The sequence below is a fragment of the Copadichromis virginalis genome, linkage group LG17 (genome assembly GCF_057382275.1).
Source record: "Copadichromis virginalis isolate Kocher_CV1m ecotype Utaka linkage group LG17, C_Virginalis_male_GT1.1, whole genome shotgun sequence".
Classification (NCBI taxonomy): Eukaryota; Metazoa; Chordata; class Actinopteri; order Cichliformes; family Cichlidae; genus Copadichromis; species Copadichromis virginalis.
Window position 1 is genome coordinate 34,599,833 of NC_140634.1, and position 18,465 is coordinate 34,618,297.

Consider the following 18,465-nt stretch of genomic DNA (forward strand, 5'->3'; position numbering starts at 1 on the left):
TTATCACTGCACCACCATCCAATCCCAGAGGGGCTCATGTCCCCATCCATAACAGCTGTACCCAAACTGCTGGAACACTGGCCTGGGGAAGAGTGAGTATGTGGTCATTTTGACCTTCAGTGTGTGTACACACAGCTTTGTGTGTGAACTGGCTTTCTGCCCCACATAACCCCTCCGACAAATTAAAATGAGTCGACAAACAAACACAAGTGTTCAACACTGTTTAATAAGCAACTCTGCAACTCTGATATCGTAATCTGTCACTCTATCGTATAATGCCTCTATGGATGTGTAATTGCACATACCCCTGAACATCTTCAGTGTCGAGTATTTACTGGATCTAGAATATGCAGATATGGAAGTGTGAGTAACAAAAAACACATATATACGGTAATAACGTCCATACAATACTAAACACTTCTGGTGAAATATTACCCTAGATACAATAAACGGCAATTTTCACTGATTGTACAGTTTTCAGGTAGAAAAAAAACAACATTTTTTTTTGCATTCCAAGTCTTCAGTATGGACTTGAATGCAGATAGCAGAAACAAGAGAATAAAAACAGGAAATGGCACTCAAATTTGGCACAAGATACAAAAAGAAATAAACATTACATCTGAACTTTAAGTGCGACCAACACTCACAATGAGCTACTGTGTTTTTGTGACGATGCACAGCTTATGCAGTAAATGTTTAGAGGTTCAGGTGTATCAGAATGTATATTCCTCTTTACAGGTAGTGAGCCAGAGAATGGCAAGGAAGCTTTTAAAACTGTTGTCATATATATATATATATATCATCTCCATAAACCTGAGAATCTATAAAGTATACAATATTATTGTTAAAGATATCGCCTTCCTGAAGAAGAAAACAAAAACAGAATCCTGTGTGGTGCACAACACTGTACGAGTGACTGTACGAGAAACAAAAAAAACTTTTCTTACTGGACTGGAAAGACATTAACACGTGAACACAGAACAGAACCATGGTCATGCACATTTCAACAAGACTGAGTATCAAAATTATTTCTATACAGAGATAATACGTAACAGTTTGTAACCCCTCAAAGCAAGTAGATAACAATCTGAAACAATCAACAATTGTACAAAAACAAAAGTACATGCTTTTTGTCCTTTGTGCTTGTTTGTGTGCTTAAGTAAAGACATATCCAGGAATCAAGGTGCTCACCTCTGAAGCATCGTTTAGGCAGTCGCATCTACAGGAAGTTGCACCATTATTGTGACAACCGCCACCACCAGTGTGGTTCACATGTTGTGCTGTTGTTGAGTGGAAGTGGGGCGTCAGTTAACGGAATGGCCACTGTTCCGATCATGGGTTCGAATAACTCCAGATGGTTCGATAGAAAAGCTCAGGGAAGCAAGCAGACACAGTCCAGCCAAGACAACAAATTCGTTTTCACTCTAGAGGTCTTTTTGCTTTAAAATAAACAAATTACAACTTTTGGAAACACTTCATAAAACATTTTTTGTTTGGTTTTTAATGTCTTGCTTCTTTGTGGCGTGCCAAGACAAAACAGACACACTATCGACCTTTAAGTCTGTGGAGGACAAAGAGTGCCAAACTAAACAATCAATAAAAAAAATGCTCCATTATTTAGATGAAAAACCTTTTAAATTGCCTTAACTTAGTTATAAAAAGGGACAATTACATTATTTTATTTGAATTTCTTCTGTGTGTGTAAATTTCTCTATTCACAACAGCCAAGAAAAGACACGATCAAGACAGACTTGTGGACTTTCCAATATGTCCATAATATTGAATAATAATGTTTGCAAATATCTGTCAGAACTATGTCTCAAAATGTTTTTTATTGAATAGGTTTCTGGTGCATTGAGAGAAACTATTTTGTGTTTGTTTATGTATTAATATTTGTTTGAGTATTTCTCTGTTTGCATTGTTACCACAATAATCCAAAGACATCCCGAAGCTGTAAAGTCATAGAAAATAAACAAAGAAAAATAGACTTTAACGTCAAAGCTTTGACATTTAGGAAACAAAGATTTTTTTTTTTAAAGACAATTTTGGACTTGTTTTTCAAATACTGCACATATTTATTTATTTCCAATTAAATTTAAATCCTTAATCAATTTGTTAAACATGTACTAAAAATAGCAGGCTCCAGCCCCCCGTGACCCTGACAGGGAAAAGCAGAAGAGAATGGATGGAATTTACTAAAAATATTTGTTTTAAATCGTGAATGTATTTCAGTGTTATTTCCGCCTTAGTGTCTACGATTTCAAGCAGCTTTCTGACTGTTCAAGTTGAGCCTGGCATTAACTAACCAAAAGACACGACGATGATCTTATGATGAACTTGAAATTACAGCTGCTCAATTTGCATAACATAATAAGATATTTATTGAGAAATGAAAAGGTTGTAGTTGAAACATAATAAATGGATAAATAAACAAATGAACAACAAGAAATAAATGGATAAATTGGCAAATATGAGAATAAATGCACGAGTAAATAAATGCTATGCCTATATTTTTGGTATATTTTAAAGAATATTAATTAACTGAGTCACTCATTTTTTTTAATTTAGTTCTAATCTTGGCAGTTTTGGTCTTCCATATAGGTAAAAAAAACCTTCCCCATTCCACAGTCAATAACAAATTCAAACAAGTGATACACAGGTCATATTATGGCTCAGTCACACTTGAGTGAAACTACAACTATAACCTCATTGTGACTGGGAGAAATGAATAATTGCCCAGGAGCTGCACTGAATTTTTCACATTCGCCAACCAATTGCAAGCATTTGTGGTGACCCACTGGGGAGATCGAGAGTGCAACGCCCCTACGTCTGTGCAACCAGTCCCAATTGTAACTGCCGAGGTCGCCTGCCGGGAGAAAACCTGTTTTTAAACAGTCGTTGTCCAATTCAAGACTGACTGCCAGACAAACAGAAAAAGGTTTGCAAATTATTGTCCGTTTAGAAATGCAGACAAATTACCAACATGTTGCAATCTGAGCCAGTTTGTTTTGTTTTCAACAGAGAACTCAAAACAACTGGCTTTCAATTGACTGCATTTTGTTAAATTCCTGTGTAATTTTCAGTAAAAATTGCTGTCCTGCAGCAATTACGTCACCATTTCTGAATTTGTATTTCAGATCTTTGAGGTTCTGGCTGGACTCTTAATCTAAGCAGTGATGTCCTGTGTCTGTAGATAGCAACAGATTTGCAGTTTTCACTGATTTATCTTAGCTGATTGCTTTATTATCACAAACGCATTGCATTTAATTTCCAACTTGACCATATTCAGTGACAGACTGATAGAAGACTGACTCCATCTTGTTGCTGGTTCGTCAATATCTTTGTTCTTGGCACACCACAGTGGCTTTGAAGACAGCGACTGACTGTGAGTGGTTGCAGGCTTGGTCTGCACCTTTTGAAGGAACCATTTCAAAAGCAAGTTCATTGCACACGGTTGCAATAATTGTGGTCACACTGCGACCTCCAACCAATGTTTTCCCCAGTGTGACTGTAGCGTTACAGCTTCATTCAAAGTGATATGAAAAACTGAAGCGTTTTGATAAAAAGTACATCCAATTAGCTTCTGTGACCTCTTCATCTCTCACGACATGTATCGAAACAAACCCTGGAGGACATCAGTAATTATAGGTTTGACGTTGCTAAAAATGAAGCTAAGATATTTGGAATAGCAGGATTTCTGTATATAAGGTTAATTTTCTACTTAAAAATACAGATATATATTTTTTTAGGACAAAACATTTTGTTTTTTAAACTCACATCTCCCATTTTTTCAGATTTCCTTCTCCACACAAAGACTTTTACACATCCACAGAACAAACCCATACACTAATACGCTGGTATATTTCTCTTTAGTTATTTTGGTGTCTTCGGAGCAAAGAGCTCCCATTTCTACATTTGGACTATCATAACCCTGTGGCTCCATTTCTCTTTTATACAAAATATATAATAGAAATGTTTAAACCCATCACCGACAATCCACAATCTCTATACCTACAGTAGGCTCTGTGTTAAATTTAAAAAAAGGTTCTTTCAAACAATCATTTATCACGTAATGTTTAGAACACACGTTGATACAAATAAAGAGGAAAACATCACTGAGGAATCAGAAGAGCACCGACGTGTTAAAAAAAGGGACATGGTGTAGAAATCGATGTTTTTGTTGTCTAACATGGGGGCGGGGCAGTATAACTGGCCAAAAAAAAACAGTTTCCTGCTACAGCGATACCAGGTGTTTCTTATAACTGCTACCTCTGTTCTTGCCGGTCATGTGTGTTCATAGTAGTTATAGGCACATGTCAGTGTGTGGCACTCTTTAATTGGATCCATTTTACAACTCATCTTTGATCCTCTTGTCGTTTCTTCCATTGCTGCATGCAGCTGCCAGCTCCTTCTTCCCGCTGGCGCTGCTTGGTACGACCTCCTTAAACCACTCCCAAGAGGCTCAATGTGTGACCTTCGCACAGTTACATCCACCCCACGCCCTCATGCTCCCTCTCTTCCCTCCCTCCCCGTACGTTATGGATTCTGTAGTAGGCCCTCCCACTGGATTGGCTGCGAGAAGACCTCTCTCTCCAGCCACATCTCGTAGCTGTAGTGGAAGTCCTCCGGCAGCTCTACGCGCTGGCCCAGCACGCTCTGCAGGCAGTTGTCCACGGGCGCGAAATCTCCGTTCCTGTTCCTTTCGTAGCGGCGGCTGTTGAACTTCTCGATGCTCTCCCGCAGGGCACACTCCTCTGCCTGGAAGTCCCACGGCCGTGCGTCGATATCTGCGATTTTTACACAATTTGAATTTAAGTGCCTGCTTCTTCTTTCTATCTCCTACTCTTTCCCGCTCTCTCTGTCACGCTCACAGTGACAGCTTGCTTGCTCTCCCAGCAGGGATGGAGACCCTGAAAAGTCCCCCCACCCCACTGCCACCCCCATCCGTGTTGCCATAGCAACACAAACCAGACAGTTTGCCATTGGCTGCTGGACAACTGTACTACACACATATATGACAGTATAGGAATCATGCAACCAGCTGCACAAACACCCACATACATGCAGTAACTACCCTGAACGTTCCTGTTTTCACAGCCCCGGGTACACATGTTCATTATGCTGCAGTCTCCTCTCTGTTCATCAGCTCTGAGTGAGGAGCACTGCTGGGGCCAATTAGCTCTGTGACTGCTTCGTTTAGGAAGATCTAAAAGGCTAAACTGAATGTATTCTGAGCAATGCTGCAGGATGTTCCTAATTTAATCTGTGACTCCAGCCTATCAGACTACAATTTACTAAGCTCCACTCGACAGTTTTTGACTAACATAATAAGTACCCTGTGTCATCATCATAAAGCATACAATAAAACTGTCACAGCTGTTCCCATTAAAACGCTGTTAGAAAATTCTATTTTGCATTTTTAAATCGGATTTTAAATTTGCCTGCCTCTCGCCCTATGACAGCTGGGATAGGCTCCAGCGCCCCCCGCGACCCTGAAAAGGATAAGCGGAAGCGAATGGATGGATGGATTTTTAATTTGTATTATTTATATTTTTACTACATTATCTTTTCTTTTAGCTAATGTACTTTGTCACTGTGAACTAAGAGTCAGACACTGGCTTATCATAGACATATTAATGCATACTGACATTTTTTTAAAGCACACTGCAGAAAATCTGAATTTGGAAGTGCTGTTATAACAGCGTTTGTCCAGCAGAGGTTGCTCTATGTGTTCAGCACTGCAGCACAGGTAGCAGAGAGTCATCAAAGCTGAATGGTGCAGAACAAATGCCTTCTTCACTTAAGTTACAGTAACTTTATGGTTTAGATATACTGTATGTGTATTATACATAAAGAATATGCGTTGCTATATTTATTAAAGGATTTTTTTTGTATCTGTCCCCAAAATCACATATCAGTTGCTCCAAATTGGATAAAAATTGGCTAAAGAAAAATTCCTAGACAAAGTGTTAAAAGGAGTAAAAATGAAATAAAACCCAGAGAACACACGAGTCACAAAACATAAACTGGTCTTTAGTAAATCAAACTGAACTGTGCAAACAGATGGCTGTTCCCCAGTACACAAGGATATATTCTCTTCCCATGAGACGTGTTTTTTGACCTTTCGTCCACACATAAACAATGTTTTAGGTCAGTGAAAACGGAGCTTCCGTGCACAGTGTTATTTGTAGCTTCTGATTGGCCAGTATTTTCAGATTTTTGGGGGTTTTCGTGATATTTTTCAAAATGTAAGCAGAAAATCCCTGTTTCAACAAATCCCAGCATACTACTTCTGCCAGCTGCTATTTACCGTTTCCATAGGCCCAGTCATCATTGAGCCTGTGCCGGACCTTCTGGTAGATAGCCGACATGGTCTTCATGTTGCTCTTCCTCCACTGGCGGCCCAGGTACTTGGTCTGAATCTTGAGCAGTTTGAGAACATAGAGCTGCATCATGGCCTGCTTCACCTTCAAAGCCCTCTTCAAGATGGGGGCAGACTTGAAAACAACCAGCATCTGAAAGAAAGATTAAATATAATGAAGCAAATTGAAGGAATCTTACAAACTAAATGTCCCTTTAACAGGATGCACACTAGTAAGGAGGCAAATATCACTTTGCATTCAATATAAAGATATTGAATTCAGGTGGGTGTTCCAACCTAAGGCTTCCTTATGAGACGCAGACTAATGCAGATTTACACACCATGGTCCTCGAGTGTTTCCACTTGGTCAGCTTGTTCAGGATTCTCAGCAGATTAATGCAGGAAAACAGATTCCTCCAGCAGAACTGACTGCTGTCTCCGGCTTCCTGAAAACACACGTGGAGACACCGAGATCATCATTAAACAGCGAGCGCTACGTTCTTAGCTGACTATTACTCATTGAGGCTCAATCAGTGTGACTCACCAGGCTCTCAGCTGTAAGCTCAGGCATCTCATGGACCACACAATGGGGAAAGTCCAGCACACATATACTATAGTGTGAAAACACAGAAACAAACAACGAGAGACAAAAACTGATAACTCTGCAGATCAACCTGTCACCTGTAACTTAATGTGAATCTGTATGAACCTCTTTTAGGTTATTACACAAACAGATGCTTGTGCGACTGATCGTCGGAGGTTGAATATGGTGACGTAAATGGCGCTGTAAGTCGAAAGGATGAGAGAAAAGGATCCTACCTGTTTTTGGCACTGATGTAAGACATGATGTTCTGGTTAAAGAACTTGAGGATGAGTGGGATACAGTTGGCAAACACCAAGTGCTGGGAGACAATCTCAAACTGCAGGGAAAAAAAGAGGAGGCGGCAGTGAGGAACAGTCTGGAGAAGAGCCATGGCTGAAAATGCAACGGTTACATTTAGTGATATGTATTGAAAGAAAGGAAAGCCAATCAATCAGTCAATAATAGTAAAAATAATGCAACACATTTCAGACTTTTCATTGGGGGGTGTGGGGAAAAAACAACCCAATATTACTGCTGAGTGTGGAAAAGATCAGGAGCCAAGTGGGGTCATTTCTCATGCTGAAGCTACAGTATTCATCTCAATGCCGAGTTTGTGTGGGTCTCAAACAATCCGCAACCGATTTGGCTTCCCACTGGAGCCGCTTTCCCCTTCAAAATTGTGTCAGCATGTAATCTCCTTTAGTTGCAACAGAGGGCGCTATCATTCTAAGTTTACAGAGCAGCTTTTCAACTATGTAGATATCCCTTACTAGCATCAGAAAAATTCATAATCACTGAAGCAACAAAAAACTGAGATACTAAGCACCAGAAATGAGGATGAATCATTTTTCAGTGAGTTTTACGTCCTCACTGAGATGAACTCCAATTACGAGTCTGTGTGGCTGAGTCAGGGGTTTGCGAGTTGTGAGTGAAGATAAAGCTACAAACGTGTGAGGGGGGGAGGAGGATGAAATGGAGAAAGCGATGGCACACTTGACTGATTAATCAGGCGCAGGACTGGGGAGGTTACAGTGGGGGAGGTGTATGGATTTTATCAGGGAAGAGAGGTGACATGTAAGAGGAGGAAAAGTAAGTTAAGGTGTATGTAGGAGGGCACAGTGAAGGTGTGTGTGTGTGTGTAACCTGATAGATATGGTTGAGTTTGAAGTGCTTGAGGAGCAGGAGCAGCAGAGCAGAGATGGCCTTGACGATGATTTCCTTGTGCCGGTTAACATCGATTCCCAGCTTCATGCTCTGCAGGACGGTGATACTAAAAGAAACACACGCTGTGACTGTAAGGCCTTTGGGTCTTTAACAGTATAATCACTTCTCTGACAAAGTGACAGGCACAGAAGGAGACCGAATAAGATTTATTTTGGGCTTTTTAAAAAACTTTTTTTTTTTAGCCAGGACAGAACTGGAAGACACGCAGGAAACAAACTGGGGCAGACTTGAACCCAGGCACCCTGTATGGCCTTCTGATGGTTCTGCTGCCAGCTCAGGCAGGTGAGCGAGTGCGTAGTTTCAAAACACGCTCACAAAAAAAAAAAGAAAGAAATGGATTTCAGCCATGAAAATATCAGACATCTTTCTTTTTTCTGAGTGGGTGTTTTTGCATCAGGAAAACTGTCTCTCCTTTCATTGGCGTGTCAGCGAATCTAAAACAGAGCCATCCTACAGACCACGAACAACCCACAAGTAGTGCATTTCCACCAGTGCTAACAGCCAAGAAAATCCATAAGAAAAGCAGGCTGTTTTTTTTCTTGCCAAGCAATTAGACAAAAATAAAAATAAATCGTACATAAACAGCAGTGCAAAGATGCTCCCGAGAGAATTTCTTTCTTTTTATTCCACACTGCATCTTTTTTTAATTATCGCTGAGCATTATTAGCAAAAGTGTGTTTACTCTTCAAAACTGTCTCATCTAAATATGGCTCTAGATATTTACAGCATCATGACAAAATAAAGAAAAAAAAAAACAGCAGCACGGGTAGGGGAAAGAAAAGAAAGACAGTCAAGGATCCCAGCAGTCTTTCTGCAGTACTTACGGCATCTCCTCAGGCAGCACATCAGCCAGGATGTTGATGGAGTCCGTTTTGGCTTTGGAGGTCGGAGCTGCAGCGAGCAGTAGCTTCAGGAGGGCAATCTGATGCAAAAAAGAACACAAAAATAGAGGAATAATAACAGGCTAATCATTCAAGTTTCTACAGTACCCTCTTAAAAATCTTGTAAGCTTTTTTGTCCTCCACAAAACACATTTCATATGAGATAATGTGCAATAATTTAATGCTAGCTAAAAAAAAGAAGCACGAAGTGCTATCAGAAATATGATTGAAACCAGTACAGAGACAGTTGCTAACCACTGAGACTCTGTGTTAGACTATTAAAGATTTAATGAGCTGGTTTTATTAAACAAAGGTCAATAACTCCGGTGAGAATTTAATCATTAATCACTCACCACATACTGTGACAGGTTGGGAAGCATTCCCAGGTACAGCATCTCTGCTGCTGTGTCCTCCACTTCCTCTTCACCCTGGGAGATAACACGTGCATACAGTGGAAAGTCAACACTGAGTGCTCAATAGGGCAACATTCGAATCTTTCTTCCAAATTTAAGTTCAAACACCTGAACAAAGGCAGATATAAGCTCAACACTGACAGAATTGGGGAAATTAGAGCCAATCACATGATGTGATCACAGCCAATCGATCGAGTTAATGTTGCTGAACCAGACCTATATTCACGTTCATGCTCAAGTTTGACATCAGCCACTGTATTTCACACAGTTTTAATGTTACCGCGCTGACAACATCTGTCCAAAGGCAAAACAATGTCTTTGTATTGGTAAGAATTAACAGATCTCTGGATCACATGATTCCTTCTTGCAGCCAGTGTGGTCCTACTGGCTTCACCTGCCCTGGAGATGCTCCAAAAAACTGCAATGCTGTGGACTTGTGGCTGATTTAAACTTCTGCAGTGAATCTTTGTAGAGACCACGACATAACCTACATAAGCATTGAGCATGGGGTTAAATACTTTGCAGTTATGTGAATTAGATCTATGCAGTATCACGCATATATATATTTCCGGTATATATAGATATATTTTTCATTTATGTTCACCTGCTGTCACAAGCTGTGGGTAGTGACTGACGGGATAAGGTCATGGACACTAGCAGCATGAATCACATTCACAGGTGTTTGTTATCACCCGCAGAGTTTGGGTGAGGACCTCAGACATTTAGGATGCAACCTTCTGCTGGGAAGCCTGGGGTCCTATGATTCATGTACTGTATATGTCAAGTAAATGCCCGCGGCAGTCACTGGAACACGTCGGATACACGGAGGCTCCAACAACACTGGAGCAGAGATGTTGCCGTGGCACCAGCACGGTATCAGGCAGGTGGTTTACGGCTGTAGCTGATCAGTGGACAGAGATCTGAAGGACCGCTTATGCCAACTGTGCAAGATGCAGTTCTAAACCTTAAATATGTATAGCTGGCAAAGAGTTTGGCTTGATGGGAATGGTACTTTCTTCATTTTTAATGTATTTGTGAGGTTACTGTGTCTGGTGCATAAGCCTAATAAGTCTTAAATCAGGCGTGCTTGGAGAAATCATTACAGTTGTGCCTGCTCCCTGTAATACACTCTATATTATACACAAGCCTGGTAGGATTGCTGACCAGAGTCAGTGGACACTGCTGCAGCTCCTCTTCCCTTTTGATCTGCACTTCAGCAATGGACATGTACTTATGCTGGAGAAAAAAACAAAAACATATGAGAATAATTGTTAATTAGCATCGTCGGCTGACACCCAGAGCTGTGTGATTAAGCATATCAGTCTGTTCTATGAAGACGTTATGGATTTTTCAGTGGGAGGCCAATTTCAAGAGGATTCAACAGTGTGGGAGTATTGATTAACGGAGACTATATCCACAAGGAAGTGGATAAGGGCATCTAGAAATGTGAATTTGTGTAAGAATGACTTACTAAGTCAAAAACATAGAAAATAATCCCACAGTAATTCCCACACTCACCTGTTTAAGAGTCTTGACACTCTCATGGATGGGTCTGGGTAAGCCCACCAGGGTTTCTGTGTCACTGTAAAGTAACGAACAGCACTCGAATGAAGAAGTCGGCAAAAACTGAATGAATACAGATATTTAACAGTCTTAGATGAAGCACCTACTTCCCCAGAGTAAAACCGATGAACTTGTTCCTACTCGTCTCGAGGAAGTGCTCGATGTCTTTCTCCCTGAAGACACAGGAGCAGACTTAAGCGAGATTTAAGCCACAAATATGTGCGCACACACCCACATAAACGCACACAACACAAGGTCACAGCGTACTGCATCAGCTCCTTCTCAAATCTCATTGGGCACACGGTGTGCTGCTGCTGTTCTCTGTGAGAAGGGTTAAGAACCTCCTACTGATCAGAGTCTAATCACCATTGTGTGATGCAGCGCTCTGACCAAAGAAAAAACACACAGTAACGAGAGCGCCCAGTGACACGGCTCAGTTAAAGAAAAGGCTTTAACTGATGCACTGCTATAACGTGTTTGTCTTCTCTGAGATGTATTATTCAACAGCAGCCCCCTGCAGAGACACCCAGGCTTGTGTCTGAAATACACAGATGGAGAGCATATTGTTGGACGTTGGCGAGGAGAGAAATCTGGAGGAGGTTGTGTTTAAGATCTACTTTTAACTTCTCGAAACCAGGGTGGGAAACAGACACCACCTTCCCGTCATGTCCCAGCTGAAGTTTCCTGTACCCCAGTGGTCACCGTGGTAACAAACCAACCAATCCTTTGGAACCTTTGTAGAATAAAACGTCATATCATGAACAACTTTCTGACTTTTAGGAATACAGATTGCAACAACATTTTTTTTATTAACCTGACTTTAGGGGCCCAAGGAAGACCTTTGGGGAAGTTGACCCTCTCTGTCGGTGGTCTTAGAGGAGGTGGCGGTGGTGGCGGTTGGATGATGACGTCGCGGTCCAGAGGGTCTACCTCACCCTCAATACCACTGTCCGTGTCCTCAGGGTCCTCCTCTTCGTCCCGGGCGTCGTCGTTCTTAAAGGGGTCTCGCTCGTTGTACGTGTCCAAGCTGTCCTGCTTGACCAGGGGCTGGGAGACAGAGGGGAGAGGAGGGGAAGGAGGTCAGATATGCACCTACTGTGCAACCAAGGAGTTAGCAGCTCGTCCAAATTTTTAAGACATAATAAATTCCAGTTTTCACTGCAAAACCAAGAAGTGATTGAAAATCCACCATATAAACTTTACCTGTGAGTTTATCAGCTTTAAGCACCTTTTTCTCTGCAAATGTATATAAAATCATGCAAAAGGAATTAAGGTGCTTCTATCTAGACTGCAGGAAGCAGTGCACCAGATACCATTTTTACTCCATAAGACGATGTGTTTTAAAGTGCCAAAAAATTCACACGCATACTAAAAACTACACACTTTCAGCTCAAGCGTTCCATATGTGGTTAGTAGTTGGACCGATAGTATATAATTTATAGCAATGCAGTCTCAGTGTGAGGACTCTTCAGGGACAGCTGAAGCAAACCTGCTGCAGGAGGAGTATTAAAGAAAGCTGCTGACGGAGGTATTTGTGAGGCACCACATACTGGTCACACTGAAAACACACAGCCTTCAAAAAGTGTGTAAGTGTACCTCAATGGGAAATACATCTTCTCCTCTGCTAAAGGATAGCAGAGGAGAAGATTGACTCCACTATTATGCATCATATCACCTTAGCACAGAGGCTAATTACGACCCAAGTGAAGCTGAAGTCAATACATGTTGAGATTTACATGTCACAGTTACAATAATGAGAATGACAAATGTGCACAGCTTCTTAACAGCAAAACAAACCGCAATATATCTGCACACACCCACACAGACCTGTGAAGTGGTCTAATTACACAGGAATGAATACACCTGTGTGGGTGGATGTGTATGTGTGTGACTTAAATATGAAGCTGTATACAGGAGGCTAGCTTTAGGGATCTCCACCTCTATTGCTCACTTAATATCAAATTTCATTATTTTGAGGCAGTGATAGCCTTCCTCTTAACCTTTAAATAGAAAGAGGCAGCTTCCCCTTGAAGCTAAACGAAAGTAATTGACATCATTCCATATTAAATGTAGTGTTATAGCATCTGCAAACACCTTTAAAGCTCACTAATTAACACACATTAGAAGCAGTAATAGCAGTCTTTTTGACGTTTGGAGGGAACTATGTTTGTTTTATCAAAATACTATCAAATACTGATACTATACTAATACGCAAAGCTAAGCTAACTGTTTCTTTGGGCTTTTTGGTCATTGATATTTAAGCTGTCAACCAGCACCCCTAAAGCAAATTATTGAGGTTTAGAGCTAAGGTATGTTTAATAATAATAAAAAGTCTATAAAAAACCTTATAGGAGGATATTTATTTGTTTTTTAACATTAGCTTAGAGTTGGGTTAGCTGTTTAATTGCACGTCATGCTACACCAGACCTGGAGGCATTCGGCCCTTTGCATTATTATTTACTTCTGCATCCTATTTTTCCTTTAACCTCACTGAGGCCGGTCAGGCACAGGCAGTTTGTCCCATTTTAGCCACCAAACACTCTTTGATAAAGTCCCCTGCTACATGAAGTCCAGTTGCCTTCACCTCAAGTGCGTGAGACTGAAATAAGCTGGATGGCTGGAAACCTACATAGACACATGTTTATTACGCTTTAAGTCTTTATGCTAAGGTAACAGATATTCCGCATAAAAAACTGAAGCAACAGATTTCTTGAAATGTTCTTTTAACTCTCTTAGGTTACTGTGTCCTGTCAAAAACCTGTGAAACAAATGTGATATATTGAAGAAAGACTTCCACAACACCACAAGCAGCATGTCTGATTAAACTTACCACACACCACACATCTGCACTGAAGAAACGGGTAAAAACGCAAGCGGCAGTCTCAAAAAGACAGTGTTCATATTGAACTCTTAAGTGCCAAACACACACACACACACACACACACACGCACACGCACACACACACACACACACACACACACACACACACACAAAGCATCTTTGTTTTCTACTTCTACAATGAATGATTGTGGTAAGAGTGCAAGCATCAGGCATGAGTCAGCGTTCGGGGCATTAGTTGAGCTACTGGAGTTGATGTACAGTATTGGTGTATCAGTGGTAGCGCTAATGCTAAGTGAGCACTAATAGTGAGTGTATGGTGGGAGCGAGGGAGTGGGAAGAGGGAGAGGAGAAGGTGAGACTGTGTCGTGAGCCATTCTCTATGGAAAAGCCATTCTCTGCTATGTGGGAGGTAAAGCTAGTGGTTTTTTCTACCAGGGTTAGGGGGCAACTGCTTTTAATGCCATCCATTTACGAGAGAGGTCAACTGAAACCTACAATACAGCACCTGCAGAAGTAAAACTACAGTAGCGGTGATCTCAATTCACCTCCTCAATGAATGCATTTTAAAGACATTGACCCCTAGTCCACACTCTACGGTGCAAGGTGATTTTTGAGACCAAACCCAGTAGCAATGTGATGAAAACTACAAGGGAGATGCTCCTACTGTTGATGTCTGAAGTGAGCTTTCTTTATGGGACTGCTCCAGCGTCAGTGATTACAGCCAGCAAGTCAGCCCTGTCCCTCAAACCCTGCCGCCCCAGGAGGAAGAGGAGGAAGAAAGAGTAACGAAAAGAGGGGAAAATAGTGGAATATGAGCACAAATAAAAGAGGGGAGAAGACAAAATGGAAAAGCAAAGCAGGGGAAGGGAATGAGGGACACTTGGAGGATTAAAACAGAAGCATGCAAAAATGATTAAAATAACAGGAGACTTAAAGGAAAGCAAAAGAAATACACACATGTGCATGAAGCTGGAAACAATTAAATGGAGTATTAGAAATTAGGCAGAATGTAAGGCTGCACCAAAACCATCTATAACATCAGAATTTTGCCAATCCATTATCTATTCAAACACTAAAGAGTTTGCCCAGTGGATAACTTCAAACTCCAATTTAAATCAGGTAAATTATCTGACAAGTGCAGTGCATCCGGTCGGGACTGGATGAGTTTTAAATGGCAACAGTTAGGACACGTAGAGGAGAAAAGTAAACGCAGGTAGAAGGAGAAAAAGGAAGCCAAAGTGGCAGAGAGAGGAGATTTTGCACGGGGCGGGTTGCAGGGATGTGGGAGAGGAGTGCAAAAAGTCTAGCTCAGTGCAGAAAGAAAATGCAGGAGAATAAGAGGGAACTTGTGGGTAAAGACCTGCTTCTTGGGAAAAGGACTGTCTCCTTCCAAGCTATCAACAAAGGCACTCTGTGGGGACACAAGGAAGGAAGAGGGGCAATTAAAGAGGAAGCCTGTCCAGTCAAACTTTGTAGTATTAAAAAAAATAGAGAGGCTGGGATTCTCAAAGCTGTCCGAGCACCAAGATCATCTGTGGTCACTGACTTACAGCAGGGAACTGATGATGTTGGAACTTTTGGAAAAAGGTGACCCAGCAAAGAGTTAGAGAGTGAGAGTCTACTAGGGTAGATAGATGAAACTGATCAACATTACATTAGTTTGTATTAATAACAGCATGCCAGCAATATACACTAAAGTGACACTGTCACCTAAACGTTGTCTAAATGGATTTAGCTTCAGTGTGAGATCCGTGTGTGCTTGAGGGCTAGTACCCTGCGGCTGCGGCGGCCTCTCTTCTGCTGCTGTTGCTGTTCGATGAGCTCCATGGCGGAGGCCGGGGGCGAGGCCGCTCTCATGGCCCTGACCACCTTGATGCTGTCCTCTGGCAGTGGGGGCAGGTTGAGACGCTCCCGGTGTCGCACCTTCATCTCCTGGAGCTCCTCAAAACCTCCCAAAGTAAACTGAAAGACAGAAAAGACCCAGGTAAACAATGATTCATTTGTTATAAAACATTAGCAACTAAGTTTAAGTAATGTCTATTAACAGCGGAATTAATTTTGTAAACAATAATGTGTATGTGTTAGTCCCCATAGGGAAATAACTCTTCTGCATTTAACCCATTCACCCAGTGGGCAGCCACCAGTACAGCGCCCAGGGAGCAGTGTGCAGGGACGGTACCTTGCTCAGGGTAGCCGTTCAGTGGATTCGAACCCCCGACCTTCCCATCATGGGGCAATATTAGCCTGTTTGACTTCCCCCCCAATCAACCAATCACATGGCAGCAACTCAGTGTATTTAGTCATGTAGACGTGGTCATCACGACCTGCTGGAGTTCAAACTGAGCACCAGAATGGTGAGGAAAGACAATCCAAGTGGCTCAACCTGGCATGGTGTTAGTGTCAGATGGGCTGTGTATATTTCAGATTTTCCACATCATAGCCATCTGACAATGGTATTAAAAAAAAGGAAACTATCCAATGATTGGCAGTTCTCTGGGAGAAAATGCCTTGATGACGCCAGGGTCAGAATCTGGTGTAAACAACATAAAAGCATGAATCCATCCTGCCTTGTATCAACCGTTCTGGCTGCTGCTGGTGTAATACTGTGGACACTTTCTTGGCACACTTTGGGCCCCGCAGTGGCAATTTTGTATCATTTAAACGTCACAGCCTACAAGACAGTACTGTTTTTGACCTTGTCATGCCTTTATGGCCACAGTGTACCCATCCTCTGACTGCTGCTTCCAGCAGCATAAAACCAGATGTCAATGCAACAGAGTAGCAAATTTACAGCGACTGTGCGATGCCATCATGTCAATATGGACCAAAATCTCTGGGGAATATTTCCAGCACCTTGTTGAATCTATGCCACCAACTATTAACACAGCTAAGAAAGCAAAATAAGGCCCAACCAGGTACCAGCAAGGTCTAAATAATGAAGTGGGCGCTGAGTGTTTGTGAAACTTGTTTTATTAAAAAAAAAAAAAAAAAAAAAAAGCAAAACAAAAATGCAGACATGGACAGAAATAGATTTATTTGCATTACATGCAACAACCATGACTGTAACACACTGACCAGTATTGTTTTCCACAGCAGCAGTAGTACTTTCTTCATGGGGAAGTGTGGCGCGTTCATGCTGCAGAACTTGGTCACCATGGTGAAAAGCAGTAGAGCAAAGGGCTCTCCGTTGTAAAGAGGAGAAGCTGGAGGGGGGGTCAAAGGCAATGTTTTTAAATGGAATAAAATGACATGCAGCATGAAAGCCAATGAAAAGATATACTCATGCAACTTCAAAATACTGAATAAACACACACGCACACACCGAGCTCATTCTTGAAGGTCTCTCTGGCTGCTATCCACTCAGGTCGGTCGTCTTCTGTTTGCACTCTAATGGTTTCCACCATCAAGTACATGATGCTCAGTAAGACTCTGCGAGAAAAAGAAACATCCAAAGAACTCATCATGGACACATTGAGGTTATGTGTGCATTTGTCTGTGTGTGGCATGCATTTAACTGCTGCCCTGACCAGATACAATGGCCCTAAATGGCCTATAAGTACAAGAATCATTGATATAACAGAGGAAATTATAAGCAAGTAGCGCTTGGTTTTGCAAATTGCTCGCGCATTTAGGAAAAAATAATCTCCGAGCTCTGGCTGGATAATGCAGCCATTCCCTCGTAATTATCTGATGCAATACAGGTGGTGTTTTGCACATTAAATGCTTTGTTCGCTCAACAAAGCTTCTCGCTCGGTTCAAAAGGACTATAATGGCTTTCGGTTCTGCGGCAGTAATTAAGGGCAAATCCACTCGTCTAGCTTGTAATTATTTGTAAGTGTTCATCTAGGGAACGCACAGACGGCGCTACTGTATGTGTGTGAATCGTATGATTTCATGTGTTTGTGTGTAAGGCCTGTTGTGTTAAAAAAAATCAATTTCATTAGGCAGAAGTAGAGTGAAAATGAATGTGAGGACAACAGTCAGCGAATACAATTACATTTTGCAGATTAGGCCAGATGGCATCAAGTTAAGCATTTTGGTTATTTTTAAACGGTATTTATTGGCCTCCTGATCTGAAGCAGACAGGAAGTTGAATCGGTTTTATGCTGCTTACCTGAGCTCTGTGCTGTCTGCAAGAGAGATGGCAGGCTTCCTCACCGCACTGCTGCACGCCTGGCTGTTGCTGCGGGAACAAACGCTACATGATTTTAGTGGATTATCTGAACGTGGCAAGCCAGTCTCTGAATACATCGCAGGTGAGACTACCTGTACCTGTATGATTAACACTTCATCATGTTTTTCCTGCTCGTCTTGCTGAAACCGCCCTGCTCTGCAGCTCTATGCAACTTGAAGATGCCTCGCAGCAGCTTATGTAACAACAAAGCAGCACTGAAGCCCAACTGAGGCTGACACCAGCAGCAACAAAGCTGGCTTGAAGGAGCCTTTGTCACGCCACGTTCCCAGTGAAGGGGTCTGTTGATCACAGGCGGCGCGCTACCTATAGTCTCTCCTCAGCAGCCTTTTATGTGTCTCTGCCTCTCTGAAGTAATGAAGAACAGAGGTGTAGTGCTATGTATCCAGTTACAATGCGCTCCCAGT

General features: G+C 41.8%; 1 protein-coding gene across 3 annotated transcripts in view; it reads right to left on the bottom strand.

Moving 5' to 3' along the window:
* Positions 1-208: 208 nt before the first annotated feature.
* The window catches only part of strip2 (striatin interacting protein 2), a 30,617-nt gene continuing 12,360 nt past the window's right edge, over positions 209-18,465 (bottom strand). For 2 of the 3 annotated variants that reach the window (XM_085435831.1, XM_085435829.1), the window contains exons 6-22: positions 17,981-18,049; positions 17,189-17,295; positions 16,942-17,069; positions 15,640-15,828; positions 15,227-15,277; positions 11,840-12,072; positions 11,133-11,198; positions 10,981-11,044; positions 10,627-10,698; positions 9,403-9,477; positions 8,993-9,090; positions 8,088-8,214; positions 7,181-7,281; positions 6,906-6,972; positions 6,703-6,807; positions 6,311-6,515; positions 209-4,787 (exon numbers count right to left, since the gene is read on the bottom strand). In XM_085435831.1, the coding sequence (XP_085291957.1) occupies positions 4,537-4,787; positions 6,311-6,515; positions 6,703-6,807; positions 6,906-6,972; positions 7,181-7,281; positions 8,088-8,214; positions 8,993-9,090; positions 9,403-9,477; positions 10,627-10,698; positions 10,981-11,044; positions 11,133-11,198; positions 11,840-12,072; positions 15,227-15,277; positions 15,640-15,828; positions 16,942-17,069; positions 17,189-17,295; positions 17,981-18,049 (2,008 nt within the window). In that variant the 3' untranslated portion in view covers positions 209-4,536. The remainder of the gene's footprint in view (positions 4,788-6,310; positions 6,516-6,702; positions 6,808-6,905; positions 6,973-7,180; positions 7,282-8,087; positions 8,215-8,992; positions 9,091-9,402; positions 9,478-10,626; positions 10,699-10,980; positions 11,045-11,132; positions 11,199-11,839; positions 12,073-15,226; positions 15,278-15,639; positions 15,829-16,941; positions 17,070-17,188; positions 17,296-17,980; positions 18,050-18,465) is intronic. The other variant, XM_085435830.1, reaches the window with a different exon arrangement.